Below are 18,547 nucleotides of genomic sequence, written 5' to 3'. Positions count from 1 at the left end.
TTGTAAAATGAGTTAGGAAGTGTTTCCTTATATTCTATTTTTTGGAGGAGTTTGTATGAAATTTTAAAATTATTGAATATTTTACTTCTGATAAAAAAGGTTCCAAGGTGTTTTAAATTTAATTACAAGGGTCAAAAGATGGAGGTAGAAAGAGATAAGGTGAATTAACCAGTTAATAACTGTCGACAAAACCAACAAATAGATTGTTTCACATTTTAACTTAAATTCCATGATATTTGACCACCAGTGCTACTGTGTCCCATTTGTGTATAAATTTCTGGAATGTCAAGCCCCAACCAGTCCAGAAGCAACAATTAATTCTCCTTAAGGACTGCACTAGTATCTCAAAGATGTGCCCACTTTGTATAATCCTGCAATTTAGCTTTCCTTTCCTGAATTTTTGTTACTAAACAATATTTTTTAGCCAGGTAGGCGTGGTGGTACATGACTGCAATCTCACTGACTTGGGAGGCTGAGGCAGGAGGATTGCCAAGTTCAAAGCTAGCCTCAGCAACTTAGCAGCCCCTAAGCAATTTAGTAAGACTCTGTCGCAAAATAAAAAAATAAAAAAGGCTGAGGATATGGCTCAGTGGCTAAGCACCCCTTGGTTCAATCCCAGGTATCAGAAAACGAAACAAAATAAAAACTTACTTTCAGTACTGATCCAGAAGGCATGTTGCTACTTGCTGTGTATCCCTGCTGCTGGTTGAGAGAACGTCTATTTAGCACCTGGTCCATTTTTTGGTTAGCACATGTAATAGCTGAATACACCCTTTTAATTTCAGAGATTTTTCGGTCTCAAGAGTTTTAGTTTAATACTTGTGATAGGTTTATTTGTTGTAGGAATCAAGCAACAAGTGGCAAAGGCACTCAAAGAGCAGGAGAACTCAAACTTTATTTTCTGCTGGTGAGCCCAGAGGAGATCAGACTCCAAATTCTGAGTGCCCAGCACCAGTTTTTCACATTTATATGCTATTTAGTGTCATAGATTTTCTAGTTTAATGATACATGGTTTCAAGCGGGAAGCACCTTTACAGAAACAGCATTTTCATATTCTATATCCTTATTAGCTTATTTAACTTTTAAAAAAATCCATTATTGGGAAAGGAGTGTTGAAATCTTAACTATAATTGTGGATTTGAATATTTTTTCCTTTAATTCCAGTGGCTTTTGCTTTATACATTTTAGAGTTTTATTAGGTATAAACACATTTAGATTGTTATGTCTTTTTTTAAAATATAATTTTTTTAGTTGTAGATGGACACAATGCCTTTATTTTGTTTATTTTTATGTGGTGCTGGGGTTCGAACCCAGTGCCTCACACATGCTAGGCAAGCGCTCTACCACTGAGCCACAACCCCGGCCCTGTTATGTCTTCTTAATGAACTCTTTTTTTGTGTGTGGGGGATACCAGGGATTGAACTTAGTGGCACTGAACCACTGAGCCACATCCCTAGCCCTACTTTGTATTTTATTTAGAGATAGGGTCACATTGAGTTGCTTAGCATCTTGATTTTGCAGAGACTGGCTTTGAATTCTCCATCCTCCTGTCTAAGCCTCCTGAGCCGCTGGGTTTACAGGTGTGTGCCACCATGCCTGGCTTAATGAACTTTTTTTTTTTTCAGTCTTTCATATGATTTTATATTTTCTCTTCAATTTTCAATCATGACAATATGATATCCAGATTTTGTCTTAAGTGGGGGTCTGTAAACATAGGCTTATTTCATCCCACTTAGAGGTAAAGCAAATGCTGCTTTTAAAATAGTTACACAGTGGACTCTCTGGTAATCCAATCCAAATTGCCACTTTGTCAGGCTTTATTTTTATTTATATATACATGCATATGTATATATAAATAAATTATATTTATATTGTGGCCATGTCATTGAATCTCATTCTAGACTTTAACTTTTCCATGGCTTCCATGATTTGCCATGTTTTTCACAGAGAATGTCTGACCTTTATTACAATGCCACCACCTTTGGGACTCTGAGTCTTCTTGTCAGCACTGTCACTTACAGAGGCTGTTCACCCTTTCCTCTCCTTTCTAGAATCACTTTTTCTTTGGGGCCTGAATCGAACTCTTCTTCATCATTAAATTTTGCTCTACTTCATTCCTAATAATATTTCTTCTTGGGCTGGAGAAGTAGCTCAGGGATAGAGCATTTGCCTAGGAAATGTAATCCCCAGACCTTAAGAAAAAATATTATTTAAACTCTTCTCAGAGGTGTTTTCAAGGTATATCTTTTCCCATTCTTTTATTTTTTAAATAATGGCATATGGGAAATCAAAGAAACTTGGAGAAAGTGGAAGAGACAGTTGGTAAAGATAACTTCCAAACACAATTAAAGAGAGTAAACCCAGCCATAAAAATAGGAACAAACTTATTAGGAAAAAGTCTGGATTTTGATCTCTTATGTTTTCTGTGTTAATTGGTCTATAGATAAATATAGGCCAAGTCCATAAAGAGAGAGATGCATGGAGATACAGATTTGTGAGTCAATAGGAAATAATGTACAAAGGATCTAATGGTAAAATTCTGAGAAATGAGAACATTGAAGATTCTAGGAAGGAGGAGAAACCAGCCAAAGAGATTGAAAAAAATGAGTGATCTGAGTGTAAAAGAAAAAAAGAGAGATAATGTTGACTCATATACTAAGGACACTGAAGGGTTCTGAAAAGATGGAAATGGTCAGATGCTTTCAAAGCTGAAAATATTGAATAAGATGATGTTATTAGAAACCTTTTTTTTTTTTTCAGAGCAGTGTCAGAATAACAATATAGCTATCAAGCCAGATTGAAGTGAAGTTGGGAAAAACTGAAGATTACTGTGACAATGAAGGAAGGAGACTCAGGAAAAGAAGATAACATGATGTCCTTTTGCCCCTTCTTTGTCTGGCTAACCCCCTTCTCTCTTTCATGATCCAGCCACAGTTCTCCTCTATCAGAATGTCCAGGTAACTTTCCATTCTAACTTAAATATGTTTAATAGCACTCCACATATAAATCTTTCATGGTATTTAATCACAATATATTTTAATTATTTATTTTTCCTACTAGATGGTACTTGAGAGGAAGGTCTATTTTTGTAATTCCAGTGCCTAATTAGCATGATGTCTGGCACTAGGTTGTGAATTTAGGCTTAATGAGTGAACGATGGACAGATTTAAGGATATGTGGCTGAGAAAAAGAGGCTGATGGTGAAATATACAGAAAGGAGAGCTGAAATGTCATCGACGAAGCAATGCTTTACATCTGTCAGAGGATGAGACTCAGTACACAAGTGGTTACTTTTCAAAACGTGGAAGATCGTCTTATTGGAATGGAACTGTCAGATAAAGGAATTGGTACAAGGGCTCCCCTCCTCCTTTCTTCTTTTTCCTCTAAGTGGGAGGGCACAGAGAGCAAGGAGGTAAGACAAATAAGACCAGAGAATTGAGGAGAATGGCCAAGACTTGGAATGATTATTTTGAAGAATGAGAAAGAACTCTGATCAGGAAAAGATAAAGGAATGGGCAAGTAGCAGATATTCAACCAGAGGGAACTAGAAACTCTGTGTAGTGGCTTTTAAAAGTAAGACACCACGCCTCCTTGACAGATGCCAGGCTCCAGATTCCAGAAAGGGAGGGGATTTTTAAAAAGCCTGACACAGGGCTAGGGGCTTGCTGTGCAGGGGTGGGATGAAAAGACAGGTGCGCAGGCGAAGCGAATTCGTGTTAGAAGAAAGGAACACTGCTGCAAAAGTACTGAGATGTCGCTGTGGGCGTTTAAACTTACAGACCGAGTAGGGAAGGAAAGCAGCCTGCCTGAGATCTCCCTCCATCCTTTCCCCACTGGACACAAGTCTGTAAAGGGCAGAGCGAGGGTGCGGAGGACCAAAGCTCTCACCCGTCGCTACCACACACCTCACGAAATCAAGAAGGTGGCACTAGCGCCCAAGGAGACTTAGCAGAGACGTCTCAGGTTGGCACCAGATCCCCAAGGGGCCCCAAATCCAAAGCGGACTCGCCCCGCCTCGAGCGTGCGGGCGGCACAGCCTGACCCGGAATCGTCTCCGCCGACCCGGAAGCCGAGCCTTGAGGCGGACGCGCCGCCCTGGAGCCACCGCCCCCTCGCCGCTCGGCCGCTGCGTGGGGACCCGGACCGCGGCGGCTCCGGGTTACCCTGATGATCCCGGGCTGGCGGCGGCGGCCGAAGCGGAGGGAGGATGACCGCTCCCCGGGAGCGGAGTGCCGACCTGGCTCGTTTCTACACTGTCACCGAACCCCAGCGACACCCGAGGGGCTATACGGTGTATAAGGTCACCGCCCGGGTGAGTGCTGGTGTTGGGCAGGGGAGGGAGCCTGGACTGGGACCTGAGGGTCTGGACTGGAGACGCTGGTGTGGGAGTAGCTAACTCTGGGTCAGAGCCAGCAGGGGGACTGGGTGCGCCTAGTCGCAAGACAAGCGTCGTCGGAGATGGGTACTTCAGCGACACTGAGGTAGTGGCTGAATGGGGATGTTAGGGGCTCCACTGAAGCAGGTCTCCGGAGAGTCCCCATTCTGGGGTGGAGCAGGGGATGGTTTTACATTGATGACTCAGCCTCCGTCCCATTTGGACTTTCTCTTAGAACCAGTTATGCAGAATTGTCTTTGCTTGCTCCAGAGGAATAATGTACACTTAAAAAATGTTAATTTACGTATTGTCTGGCTTATGTAATGGAAGATATTTCTTCTTTTAACCTTTTATTCAGAGTGAGGTTTGCTCTGAGGCAGGAAAGATGTCAGTGTAAGGCTAGTTTTGGACCTCTGTGTCTGGGCTGTCTTTGCCTCTGAGATTTTCCATAGGAGACATGTGAGAAAATGTAACTGAAGTTATCTTATGTGAGGGTAGATTTAAAAGTTGTGAGGCTACTTTGCATTAAAATTAACTGACCCAAAATTTAGTACCCATTTTGTTTATATTTCCTTTTGCATCATGAGTAAATTTTAAAGAGAGTCTGCATCTCCCTTCTAGGAAAGCGAAAATAACAACATTGAATAGACCTTTATCTATGTAAGGGATGTGTGTATATTGGGCATTTTGTAATTTAACTTTCATTTGAATGATGAGGAAACTAAAATTTAAGGATTTTTTTTTGGGGGGGGGCGTTGAGGAAGTACTGGGGATTGAACCTAGGGAGGCTTTACCATTGAGCTTACATCCCTGAACCTTTTTATTTTTTATTTTGAGAAAGAATCAGTATTACTAAGTTGTTTAGGGCCTCACTGAGTTACTGAGGTTGGTCTGATACTTTGAATCCCACTGCCTCAGCCTTCTAAGTTGCTGGGATTACAGGCCAATGCCACCATGCCAGGCCCAAGAAAGTTTAGTACCTTGCCCAGCTTTACATTGCAAGACAGTAGCAGATCTGGAGTATGGAACCAGTTTTCCTTAACTCCAAAATCCATAAAATGTTATGACTTATTATTATTATTAATTCTTTTTAAAAAATATTTATTTATTTAGTTTTCGGCGGACACAACATCTTTGTTTGTATGTGGTGCTGAGGATCGAACCCGGGCTGCACGCATGCCAGGCGAGCGCGCTACCGCTTGAGCCACATCCCCAGCCCCTTATTAATTCTTAAAGAAGAGAAGTACAGATAGTCATCATAGTACAATATGTATTTGCAAAATACAGTACTCATATGTGATAGAGAGCTTAGGAAGTAGACCTTGAGAAGAACCTGAAGTATATCTATATAAGCAGATTTTGGGACATGTGAGTGGCACATGGTAAACGGAAATGGTGTACAGACAAATGTGAAATGGTGGGATGAGCAAATTTCTTTAAAGAGAAGAGACGATGGGGTCTGGTTTATTGCTGATTGCTGAGAATAGGGAGAAATTTGATGCTCTGTGTTTTTAAATAAGGTTGTTATATTGGTGGAGTGTTGATTTTAGGTTGTCTTTAAGAAATTTTTATAACATCAAAAAGCCCCTGTTATCTCACTTTAAAACATTTTTTTCAGGACTGAAGTTGTGGCTCAGTGCCAGAGTCCTTGCCTCCCACATGTGAGGCACTGGGTTTGATCCTCAGCACCACATAAATATAAATAAACAAAATAAAGATAAAAACCAAAAACATTTTTGGTCATTGGGACCTTCAAAAATCTAGACTTAAGTTTTCTAACGTGTAGTTTATAGAATCAGAGCAATGTTCAACTGGCATGGTGTCCCCATTACACTTACCAAAATTATATTGTATTAATTTGCTGACATGACAGTGTCTCTTGGTAGATTTAGAGTAGGTCTCTATCATTGGTATTTTCTTCTTGTGTCAACTAAGTTCATGGTGCACAGTTCTTAAAACACATTGTTGAATGTTTTCCTCTCCATTCTAAGCAGCACACCCAGCGAATGTTTAGTTCTAGGCACCAGGCCCTGTGGAGAGTACAAGGCTGAATATAGCATGGACCTTCCTTTCAAAGATACTTAAAACAGAGTTTACTGTACTTAAAGAAGTATAGTAGGATAGTGTCAAGGGCCATAAGACTCTACAGAGAGGAGCTGTGGGAATTTGGAAGACAAAGAGATGCCTGTGGCTCAGGGGAATATGTACCAATTAAGATAGGTGGTGAAAGATGGGAAGAATCCAGAAAAGAAGAGGGCATAGAAGGTAGAAGAAAGGGATAACTCTATGCACATAAGTCCTGGAGGTGGTGAATGTGTGAAGAACTTGAATTGGAAGCACTGAGTTTGATAGTTATTGCTGATAGTTATTGCTGATAGTTATTCCTTCTTTAATGAAGGAAAGCTTAACTAAATTCAGATTATAAGTATCATATGCTGTGAACTACTTACTGAATGAACTTTTTTTGGGGGGCGGGGTTATTGGGGATTGAACTCAGGGGCACTTAACCACTGTACCACATCCCCAGCACATTTATTTACTTATTTATTTATTTTTTTTATGGTGCTGAGAATTGACCCAGGGCCTCAGTACATGCAAGGCAAGCACTCTACCAACTGAGCTTTATCTTCAGTCTCCCCAGCACTTTTTTCTATTTTATTAAGAGACAGGGTCTCACTGAGTTACTTAGGGCTAAATTGCTGAGGCTGGCTTTGATTTTGTAATCCCCCTGTTTTAGCTTCCTGAGCCACCAGGATTACTGTGCCCACTGTGCCCAGCCTGAATGAACTTTTTTGATAATATAAATTAGAAGATGACATAGCACATTGTCTTAACAAATGGGTAAAATATGCATGCTGCATATTGCTATAGTTATTTGAATCTGAAAATTGCTTACATTGCCTTCTTTTATCCTATCTCATTTATTATTTATATTACAGATTTATCTTTTAAATTTAAGATTTGAGAGTTAACATGGAAATATACTTAAATATAACTGTACTTACTATTATAAAACAAAATATTATTTTTTGATACTTAAGGAGAAAAACATCTTTGCTCAGAAGAATTAATTAGGTAAGTAGTGTTCCCCTGAGGACTTCTTGAGATAAAAATTAGGAATGTTCTCTGTATATTTCCTATTATTGATTTAATCCTAGCTTAAACAGTTTCTGTATTCATGATCTTTGCAGGGTTATTTCTATAGGAGTAGAACTAGAATTGTTGAAATAACTCTTTGTTAAATTTTGGATAGCAAAAGAGAGATTTCATCTTCTTAAAATTCCTTTGTACTTTGTTTGCAATTCTCTGGCACCTGGCAGGTTTAGATAATTTTGTGGCTAGTTACAAACATGCTAACAAATTCCCTAGTTAAGCTGGGCATGTAGCTTAGTTGGTAGAGTTCTTGCCTTACATATACAATGCTCTAGGTTCAATCCCCAACACCACAAAACAAACAAAAACAAAAAAACAAAACCAAATTCCCTAGTTAAACTCTCTATTGCTTCTTAATTTTTATCTCTAATAGATATTCTTATTCAGAGTTGGAAAATTCTTGTGTAAGTTTTCTTTTTAGTTGAAGGAGGAACATATAAAAGAATCATCAACAGTGGTTTTTGCTTGTTTTAGCATATTAAGTTTGCAAAATTTTCATATTGTAATATAGATTTCTCAGTAACATGAAATGAATGGTAATTCTTGTCTGTATTCTTTTCATCAGTGTGGAATGCAAAGTGTATGCTTTCATTATTAAAAGACAGTGCTGCCTTATGATTTAATTTTGTTTACATCCAGGCACAGTTTATATACAATTAAATTTGCCAATTTCAAGTGCACAGTTTGATGAATTTGACACATGTATATAGTTGTGTAATCACCACCATAGTCAGGTCTGTACAGATTCCTTCATGCACTTTTGCAGTCAGTTTCCTCCCCAACCCTGTATCTAAGCAACCACTGGTTTGCTTTCTATCATTATAGATTAGGTTGCATTTTTCTAGAATTTAATATAAAAGGGATCATATAATATATGCTTTCTTTTGATCTGGCTTCTTCCAATTATTTGAAATATGAACATTCATATACAAGTCATTGTATGTACATTTGGTTTCATTTCTCTTACTACCACACAGCCTCATTTACTATGACATTTTACTAACCCTTAAAATCAGGTGGTCTGAGTACTCTTGCTTTTCAATATTTGTATTTTGGCTATTCTGTATTGTTAACATTTTCATATGATTAAGAATCATTTTGTCAAGTTCTACAAAAATACCTGCCCAGATTTTTTTTTATTGGTTGTTCACAACATTACAAAGCTCTTGACATATCATATTTCATACATTAGACTGAAGTGGGTTATGAACTCCCAATTTTACCCCAAATGCAGATTGCAGAATCACGTTGGTTACACATCCACAATTTTACATAATGCCCTATTAATAATTGTTGTATTCTGCTACCTTTCCTATCCCTTACTATCCCCCCTCCCCTTCCCTCACATCTTCTCTCTCTACCCCATCTACTGTAATTCATTTCTCTCCTTGTTTATTTTCCCATTCCCCTCACAACCTCTTATATGTAATTTTGTAAAGCAATGAGGGTCTCCCTTCATTTCCATGCACTTTCCCTTTTCTCTCCCTTTCCCTCCCATCTCATGTCTCTGTTTAATGTTAATCTTTTCTTCCTGTTCTTCCTCCCTGCTCTGTTCATAGTTGTTCTCATTATATCAAAGAAGACATTTGGTATTTGATTTTTAGGGATTGGCCTGCCCAGATTTTGATTGGGATTACTTTGAGATTGGAGATCAGTTTCAGAAGAATTAATGTCTTTTCAGTATTGACTCTTCTGGTTTGTGAATGAATATGTAAATGAATATGTAAATCTCCCTAGTTTGAGCAGTACTTTTAATCCCAGTGCTATTCTGTGGAATACCTGTGTTACCTGTTCAAAACACATTTTGTTAGGTGCTGTAGGTATACATATACATATGGGAATACCTATGTGTCCCCACAAGAGTCTTATTGTCATTTGACCAAAATGGATACATAGATAACACAATGACTGTGTGATATGAACAAAGGGGAACAAAGACTTGAAATACTTTGAAAACTGTCATTAGCAAAACTTCCCATTGAAACACTGTATTGCTTAGAGGCAACCTGCTTTCAATTCTTTTTTTTTTATGCATGTGAGGCAAGCACTCTACCAAGTGAGCCCTATCTCCAGCCCTCAATTTTTGATCATATTCTTAAGTAGCCCTTGTTTGAGAAGGAAATATTTGTAGTTTTCCAGGTTATGTTAGGACACTATGTGCTTCTTTGTCTTATATGCTTTCTTCTCTAAGAAGTTTTTCTTTCTGTCTTTGCAATCCCTGCTTATTTCTATTGTCAACTATGCCCTATGTTCTCCTTGATGCCTCTCAAAGCATGGCTCTCAGTGTAGTATAAACTCTTTCATCAAAGCCTTTATGATAATGTACTTGGATTTCTTTTTTGAGAGGAGATGCTTTTTTAATGGTATATTCTTAGTGCATTGTGCAGAGCCTGGACTGTGTTTCTTTGAGAGAAGACTGGAAGGAGGTAGCACTTTCCTTCTTAAGTATCATTTTAAAAAGTAACATATTAAAATTAACTTTATTATATAATTCTATGAATCTTAACACATGTATAGATAGATTGTATCCATCACCATAATCAGGAAACAGAATAATTCCATTTCCTAAAAAAGTTTCTTCAGGTTGTCCCTTTTCCACACTCTTTCCTTCACTCTTTAGCCCCTGGCAAGCACTGATGTACTCTCCATCACTGTACTTTTTTTTTTTGAGAATGCCATATAAATAGAATCATATAATATATGATATAAATATATCATAAAATAATCATTATTTAACCTTTTTGAGACAATCTTGCCCATTTTTTGTTTGGGTTATTTTCTTGCTCTAAAGTTTTGAGAATTCTTTATATTCTGGATATATTTTTTTGATAGGTCCTTTGCAAATATCATTTCCCATTGTGTAGTCATATTTTTTTCATCACCTTAACTGTGTCTTTTGAAAAGCAAACAGTTTTGAGTTTGGTAAAGACCAATTATCAGCTTTTTCTTTTATGGAGCACATTTTTAGTGTCTTTGCCTAACACCAGGATGCAAATATTTCCCCCAATATTTACTAGAAATCTTATTTTTTTGCATGTTACATTTAGGTCTATGATGCCTTTTGTTTGAATTTATTTTTGTATAAGGTGTGAGTTTTAGAAGAAGGTTCCTTTTCTTTCTTTTTTTTTTTTTTTTTAACATGTGAATGTCCAATTGTAACCAAACACCGTTTGTTTAAGAGACTAGATTTCATTGAATTGCCTTTTCATCTTTGTCAAAAACCATCTGTCCAGCAGGTGTGGTGGTACACACTTGCAATCCCAGGTAACCTTGAGAGGCTGAGGCAGAGTGTTCTCAAGTTCAAGGCCAGTCTGGGCAACTTAGCTAGACTCTGTATGAAAATAAAATAATAAAGGGCTAGGAAGGTAGCTCAGTGGCAGAGTACTTGCCTTGCATGCCAGATGCCCAGGGTTTACAATCCTCAGTACTACAAAAGAAAAAAAGAAAAAAAAATTGTCCATATGTATGTGGTTCTGTTTCTCTGTTCTCTTGTTTATTCCATATCACACTGTCTTGATTGTTGTAGCTTTATACTGTCTCAAAATTAGGTAGTATGATTTCTGCAACTTAACTCTTAATTTAAAAAAAGGAACTTTTTCCATGAATTTTAAAATCAGTTTGTCTATGTTTATAAAAAAATTTCCTGATTGGATTTTGATTAGGAGTGCAGTAAGTCTAGACTAATTTGGGGGAGAATTGATGTCTTCAATGGGTTGAATTTTCAAATTTATTAACAGAGTATTTTTTTTTTTGCCATTTATTTAAGGGTTCTTTGATTTCTCCCATTAGCATTTTGTAGTTTTCATTATACAGATTCTATATGTGTTTTATTAGATTTATCCCTTAGTATTTTATCTTTTTTATTATTGTAAATTATATTTAAAATGGAGACAATCATGTCTGGAAAGTATAGGGATGTACTTTCAGAATTCTACTCTTTTCTCTTTGGTATTTTTGCTTCTTTTGTTTACAGAGTATTGGGGTGGATGGATAGAAAAAGGAAAAAAAATGCTGTTGGGGAAAGGAATCCTTAATACTTAACGAAAGTAGCCTGGTTTTGTTTGCTTGCTTGAGGTGCTAGGGATCAAACCCAGGGCCTCTTGCATGCTAAGTAAGTGCTCTACTTGAGGTACATTTCCACCCAACAAATAGCTTTTTTTTTTTTTTTTTTTTTTTAAGAGAAAGTGAGAGAGGAGAGAGAGGAGAGAGAGACAGAGAGAATTTTTAATATTTATTTTTTAGTTCTCGGCGGACACAACATCTTTGTTGGTATGTGGTGCTGAGGATCGAACCTGGGCCGCACGCATGCCAGGCGAGCATGCTACCGCTTGAGCCACATCCCCAGCCCCAACAAATAGCTTTTGATTTAATTTTCTGAACCCTAAGTAAAATTTCTCCTTCATTTGGGAACTATTTGGAGGATGAAGGATAGTTACTCTTATAAATCTAAAATTAGAGTGAAGGAAAATCTTTTCTTAAGAATGTTGGGAATAATTTTAACTTTGACTCTATTTTTGGTAGTGATTATGAGTTACTCTTATTATCATGAAAACTTTTAACATTCTTAAATCACTAAACCATTTTTTCTTGGTGGTGCTGGGGGTGGGATCCAGGGCTTTGCAATTGCTAGGCAAATATTCCATTACTGAACTAAATCCCTAGCTCTGCTTTTCTTTTTGACACAGGATCTTGCTAAGATGTCCAAGCTGGTCTTGTACTTGTGATTCTCCTACCTCAGTCTCTCGAGTAGCTGGAATTATAGGCATGCACTACCTTGCCCAGCTTAAACTCTTGACTTTCAGGATGTCACCGTGCTCTGTTCTAGACAGTGAAGTTTCAACATCAGAATAAGGGTCTAGGATAAAATGCTTCCTAGTCTGTTGTTTAACATAGTACTCTTCTCAGAGATAAGAAAATGTTTGGGAAATACATACCCCCTCTACCCTGCAACCTCTTCCCCTAGTCACTTGTGTTTTACTAGACTGTGAGCTCCATGAGGCAGTGCTGGCCATTGTAGCCCTGCTGCATGGCAGAAGTATTTGAGCTATTAAGAAGATAGCTGAGACAGCCCAATCAAATCAGCAATTTCTAATAAGTAGATATTGTTAGGGGATGGCTAGTGTATTTTGCATATGTAGAACACATGTATTTGTTTTCATGAGTGGTGTACTTAAAGAAAATCCAAAATGTGATAATAGTAATATGTATACCAAGCTAGGAAAGAATTTTTTCTGTCACAAAAAGATCATTTTGTGTATGTTAAGGAAAAATTATCTAAAATACAAAGATACTTTAGTATATTTATAAATTCAGGAGATTATTGATTTTTTATATGAATAAATTATAAAATGTAAGATATATCAGAGTAAGCCTTCTGTGTATTGACTGTTTTTGGTAGTTTGTGTATTAGTGGAAAGATTACCTGTGACTTTTCTCTGCATTAGTACAATTTATAAAAATATAAGAAAAGCTTGTATCAGGGAATATTAAGTAATTTAATTATGTGAAATACTAATTAACTAAAATATGTCCACATTTAATTGTGTGGAAGAGTGTGGATGTGTTGGAGGATAGGCTACTGTTTGAAAGTAATAGTTAAAATGAAATGTTTGAGTAATGTGTAGTTGTTAACCTATTTTAGTCTCTAATAAATTTATGTTGTATAATACGGTAGTCATTAGACACATGACTATTTTTGTTTAAATTTAAATTATTTTAAATAAAGTAAAGTTAAAAGTTAAGTTGGTTTATTAAAATAGCCATATTTCAAGGGCTCAATAGTTTCATACACATTGCTGTGGCTACTGTGTTGAACAATACAGATAGGAAACATTCCTTTGTATCATCACAGAAAGTTTTATTGGATAGCCCTGTTCTAAGTTAATGAAAACTGCTGAGAGATTTCACCAAATTTATATATGCTGAAAGTTGGAGACTAGAATGGCTAGAAATTGGAAACTAGTGCTCTCTGGGATTCTTAGGTGGGACCTGCGAAGATAGTTAAACTCTCTGGTAGGGGAGAGAGAGGGAACTAATTTTAAATTATGATGTTCTTGCTGGTATTTGATGTTTGTAGTAGTCAGGCCAGGCAGGTGGTTTTGTCCTAATTTTATAGCTGAGATCAAGTCTTAAGAAGAACTGTAATTTTGAATCAAGCTTTATCTGCTGTCAAGTCCCATATTTTGTTTTGGTTTTGAATGTTAGGAGTAATGCTGAATTAATCCCATTATTGGTATATTGTTATTGGTCATCAGGGACTATTTTCTTCCTCCCACCCATAGATGACTCTTTTAATGTGTTTGATGTATTTTTTGGTTTGACTTTGTAGAATATATCATTGTGCTTCAAGTTCGTTAATTTTCTTTTTCTTTTTCTTTCTTTCTTTTTTTTTTTTTTGGTACCAGGGATTGAACTTGGGGCACTGGATCCCTGAGCCACATCCCCAGCCCTTTTATGTAGTTAATGTAGAGACAGGGTCTCACCGAATTGCTTCGTGCCCCGCTTTTGCTGAGGCTGGCTTTGAGCTTGTGATTTTCCTGCCTTAGCCTCCTGAGCTGGAATCAAAGATTCTTGTACAGTTGTAAGAAATTATACAAAGATCCTTTGTACACTTTAACTACGTTTGCTGCTGCTTATAACGAGTAGGCTGGGAAGTGGGGTGGACAAGCTTCTGAGAATTATATTAAGAATGAGAAGGCCCTGGGTTCAATCCCTAGCACCACACACACACACACACACACAAAAAAAAAAAAAAAAAAAAAAGAATGAAGGCTGGAGTCATTCTCTTATGAATTGTAATATACTTGGGCTTAATTTTAGTTACTTTTTTTCCTTAAATTTTATTGAATTTAATGAAATAGGTAATGAAATTATTATATGGCTGAGTTTTTAGAGGTGATATTTATTTTCTTTTAAGCAAATCAAGTTTTGTATACAAATTCTGTTGAAAGTAATTGTACAAATGTGCAGTCAAGTTCTGATAATGATTAGATATTTCTGCATATGCTTTATTTTAGGTTGTTTCACGAAGAAATCCAGAGGATGTCCAGGAGGTAACATGTTTATCCATATGAAAATTCCATTATATGTATTTGATAAAAATTTAATTAAATGTTTTATTGAGAAAACTATCTGAATTATTTGTATGTTAGTCTTTATATGGAGATTATTTTTAGCTTTCAAAACTGCAGCTGAAGTATCCTATTTTAGAACATACTAAGTAGGTGTTCAGCTTTATTAGGTGTTAAGTTATATAAATCAGAATTTTAAAAATTGTTATTCTGGTAACTAATACTCATAAGATGTCATTATAGTTAAGAGTATCTCTTTACTCATTTCAAAATTGTGCTTGTTTAATAAAAAATAAGTCTTATATATTTAAATATTATAATGATAAAAATAAAAGTAGAAGTTCACCTACTTTTATGTTGAATTGGCATGTTCACATTCTTGGAAGATGACTTTAAATATGATGTTTCTTTTTAACTTCTTAAAGTTAATAGTTCTTTTGCAAACTCTTTGCATTTTTATCCCCTCCCCCTTTTCTCTCTTTAGGAAGATGACCTGCCTGTTGTTTTGCTTAAAACTGTGGACTTCTCCATTTGTAATTACTTTGTGCTTGCTGCATATCTTTAGGATATCCTAACTGAGGAGCTTGCTTCTTCTTCTTCTTCTTCTTTTTTTTTTTTTTCCTGTGGTACTGGCAATTAAACCCAGGGCCTTATGCATGTGAGGCAAGCACTTTACCAACTGAGCTATATTCCCAGCCCCTGTGAGGAGCTTGCTTCTTTGAAAATTTTTTGATTTACTTTCATTTTAATTTCTGCTCATTTTAACTAACTCTAGAAGGATATATTTTGGGGATTTTTTTTTTTCCCCTGAAGTGTCTAAAACAGAAGCTGTGAATTTACAGGACTGATTCTGCACATTACTGTCTTTCCCAGTGTTTAGGTGGAGTATAAACTTTCTATTTAGCCACAGGCCCCACTACTCAGTGCACATACCTGCCTTGATTCATACATTTAAGTTGATTGTTTGGTACTGGTTGGTTTGAGGGTATGACCCCCAAATTTAGAAAATATTTAAATTTTATACATTACCATCTGTTTATGTGTTAAAAAGATTTCATACTATTTCCTCATGTGTTTTGAGATATCTTCTGTTTCCCAATAGGAAGAGTATTATAATATTGTTATTTTGGAAGAAAAGGATATACATGCCAATGAAAATAATTTGCATTCATCAATTACTTAAAGTACTCTCTACTTACATAGCAATTGATTAGTATAAACTAATTTTTTTGGAATTCTATTAATTATGTTGAATTAATAGCCAATACCAGTTTGTTCTGCTTTTGAAAATTTACAGCTCTGTTAAAATTGAAAATGAGTTGTGATTCCTTTGAATTCGCTGATTGCTATGCTGTAGTTTGTAGCTTGATGTTCCCCTTTTCCAGGGAGAATCCTGAACCAACCTATCCATGAACATACTCTCTGCTATTTCCTTAATCCTTTTTGGGGGAAACTCTTTTATAATAACAACTGTTGGTGAACCATTCATCAGAAAACTCTTGTAAGTGTCCTTTAGTGAGACAATTGCATGATCCTTTGTTAGAAATGGTATAATTTTTTAAAAAATTCTTCTATCTAATTGACTTCTTAAAATAGAGAATAACCTTGAAATTATAATAGTAGGTTTTTTTTTTGGTTTCTTATTTATTTCATTTAAATACAGGAATTCTCATTTAGGTAGGAATTCACCACATAGACTTTGTTTCCATTTTCTTTCTTTTACTTTCTGTCTTGGATACTTAATTTATTTAGCTACTGCTTTAGAGTATAGTCAGCCTTCCTAAAGACTTTTGAGGACTAGTAGACATACTATTGGTTCAACAAATATGAGGCAATAATATTTTATCCTTATAAAACTGGAGAAAGTTGCTGTTTTTTTTTCCTTTGTATCTTGGCACATGCCACCAGATCTGAGTATTTTCTTCTTAAGAATGATAAAGAATATTCACAGGTATTAGATTAAATGATCTAGGATAGCTTTTTAAAAACTGTTTTAAAAATTTCCTCTCAATTTTTATTTATTAAGAAGTATAATATGAGCCAGGTGTGGTGGCACATGTCTATCGGTAATCCCAGTGATTTGGGAGGCTGAGGCAGGAGGATTACACATTCAAAGCCAGCTTCAGCAACTCAGGGAGATCTTATTGCAAAATAAAAAATAAAAAGGAATTGGGATGTTGCTCAATGGTTAAGTACCCCTGGGTTCAATCACAGTAGGGGGGGGGGAGATAATCCCAGCTACTCAGGAGGCAGAAGGATCACAAGTTTAAGGCCAGTCTGTGCAACTTAATGAGACCCCATCTCAAAATAAAACTTAAGAAAGGACTGGAATTGTTACTCAGTGGTAGAGCACTTGGCTTGCATAAGTGAGGTCTTAGGTTCAATTCTCAGTTTATAAAAAAAAAAAAAAAAAAAGAAAGAAAAACATGAATGAAATTGCAGCACTACAGGAATGTTTAATCTGTGGCCTGTCATTCACTAGATTGTCTTGAACATGAGCATCCTCCAAAAGGGTAAAGAAGGAGCCATCCTTTCCCTTTTAAAATAGCAACCTGTAGTAGTTTCTGTACAGGTAGCACATGTTATTGGTGAAAAGAACTAAAATAGAACATTGTATATGCCATCAAAAATTTGTACATCTTATGTCTTTTCATAAATAAAAAGGTTTTAGAAAATAGGTTCACTTAGAATTGTATCTTGATAGAAAAGGTTCTTGAAAAGAGGAGTAAGAAAATCCATATGCAAATAATATGAAAGTGATGTTGGTTGCAAGAAATGATAATCCAGCCAGTTTTAAGTACTATATGAGAGTAAAAATGATAACATTTATTGAATTAGATGATTTTTGTAAAATATAGGGATCTAAAAATTTTTGGTGTCATTAAATATAATTACCTGGAAAGGAAACATTTATTGTATGTTAAAAATAGCTAAGGAAATATTTTTAATGATAAAGATCAAACTTTTATTAAATTTGTAGTCTATGTGTGGTTGTCACTGAATTAATACTTCATTGATAAATTTTCTTCAAAGTGATGACTTATGAAAGAAAGCCATCTTTGGTGAATAAATAATAATAAGCAATTATTATTAATGAATAAGCAATCCGTGCATGTGTGATTCAACAAAGCAATAGATGTTATATGATTATATTTTCCAGTGGGAAAGTATCAGATGTTTGTTAGAGAAAATAATTTTCACATATGTCTTTGGGGACTTTTTGTAGTCCACATATAAGTATCAGTACTTGCTGATGTATTACAAGTGTACTTTTGTTCAATTATCCATTTTGAAAATTTATGGACACATTCTAAGTTTAAAAGGGATAAGAAGAAAAGGAGGCAGTGGATGTGATGTTTTATAATGCTCTTAGGTATTTTGGTTTTGCATTCCCAGTATTGAGAATAAGGAATGCGTAAGTGAATAATAAAGGCCTGGTGAAGAAACACAGATCTTCATGTTGCCTCATGTTGGAAGTTCTTACTATTGCTCTAAAATATTATATATTGGCTTATATACCCTGATACTGTAATCATTATTGTGATTAAATTGTTAAATTTTCCCCCTTAAGACTTGTAATAGGTGCTTGCCTATAATCCCAGGGACTTGGGAGGCTGAGGCAGGAGGATTGCAAATTTGAGGCCACCTTCAACAATTTAGTGAGCCCCCAGCAACTTAGTGGGACCTTGTCTCAAAATAAAAATTGAACAGGGCTGGGAATGTAGCTCAGTGGTTAAGTACCCCTGGGTTCAATCCTTGGTACCAAAAAAAAGAAAAGGGGGGGGGGGAAAGACTTATAATACCCTTAATCTTATTTAATACCCAGTTCATGATGGTGTTTACCTCACATAAGACATTCCTTTCATAAGCCATCACCCAGTTCCTTCTAATACCTTGGCAGTGTAGTACTACTATAAGCTAAAACATTTTTAAAATATAAAATTAACTC

General features: G+C 36.1%; 1 protein-coding gene and 1 pseudogene across 3 annotated transcripts in view; one reads left to right on the top strand and one right to left on the bottom strand.

The window, feature by feature from the left end:
- Nucleotides 1-1,652: 1,652 nt before the first annotated feature.
- LOC113181762 (peptidyl-prolyl cis-trans isomerase NIMA-interacting 4 pseudogene) lies at nucleotides 1,653-1,926 on the bottom strand (annotated as a pseudogene).
- A 2,150-nt stretch (nucleotides 1,927-4,076) lies between these two features.
- The window catches only part of Rps6kc1 (ribosomal protein S6 kinase C1), a 202,428-nt gene continuing 187,957 nt past the window's right edge, over nucleotides 4,077-18,547 (top strand). For all 3 annotated transcript variants that reach the window (XM_026387436.2, XM_026387435.2, XM_026387433.2), the window contains exons 1-2: nucleotides 4,077-4,312; nucleotides 14,545-14,580. In XM_026387436.2, coding sequence (XP_026243221.2) covers nucleotides 4,208-4,312; nucleotides 14,545-14,580 — 141 coding nt within the window. In that variant the 5' untranslated portion in view covers nucleotides 4,077-4,207. The remainder of the gene's footprint in view (nucleotides 4,313-14,544; nucleotides 14,581-18,547) is intronic.

The sequence above is a fragment of the Urocitellus parryii genome, chromosome 9 (assembly GCF_045843805.1).
Source record: "Urocitellus parryii isolate mUroPar1 chromosome 9, mUroPar1.hap1, whole genome shotgun sequence".
Classification (NCBI taxonomy): domain Eukaryota; kingdom Metazoa; phylum Chordata; class Mammalia; order Rodentia; family Sciuridae; genus Urocitellus; species Urocitellus parryii.
Note: the sequence above shows the minus strand (reverse complement) of the source record. Positions and strands in the feature narration are given on the sequence as shown.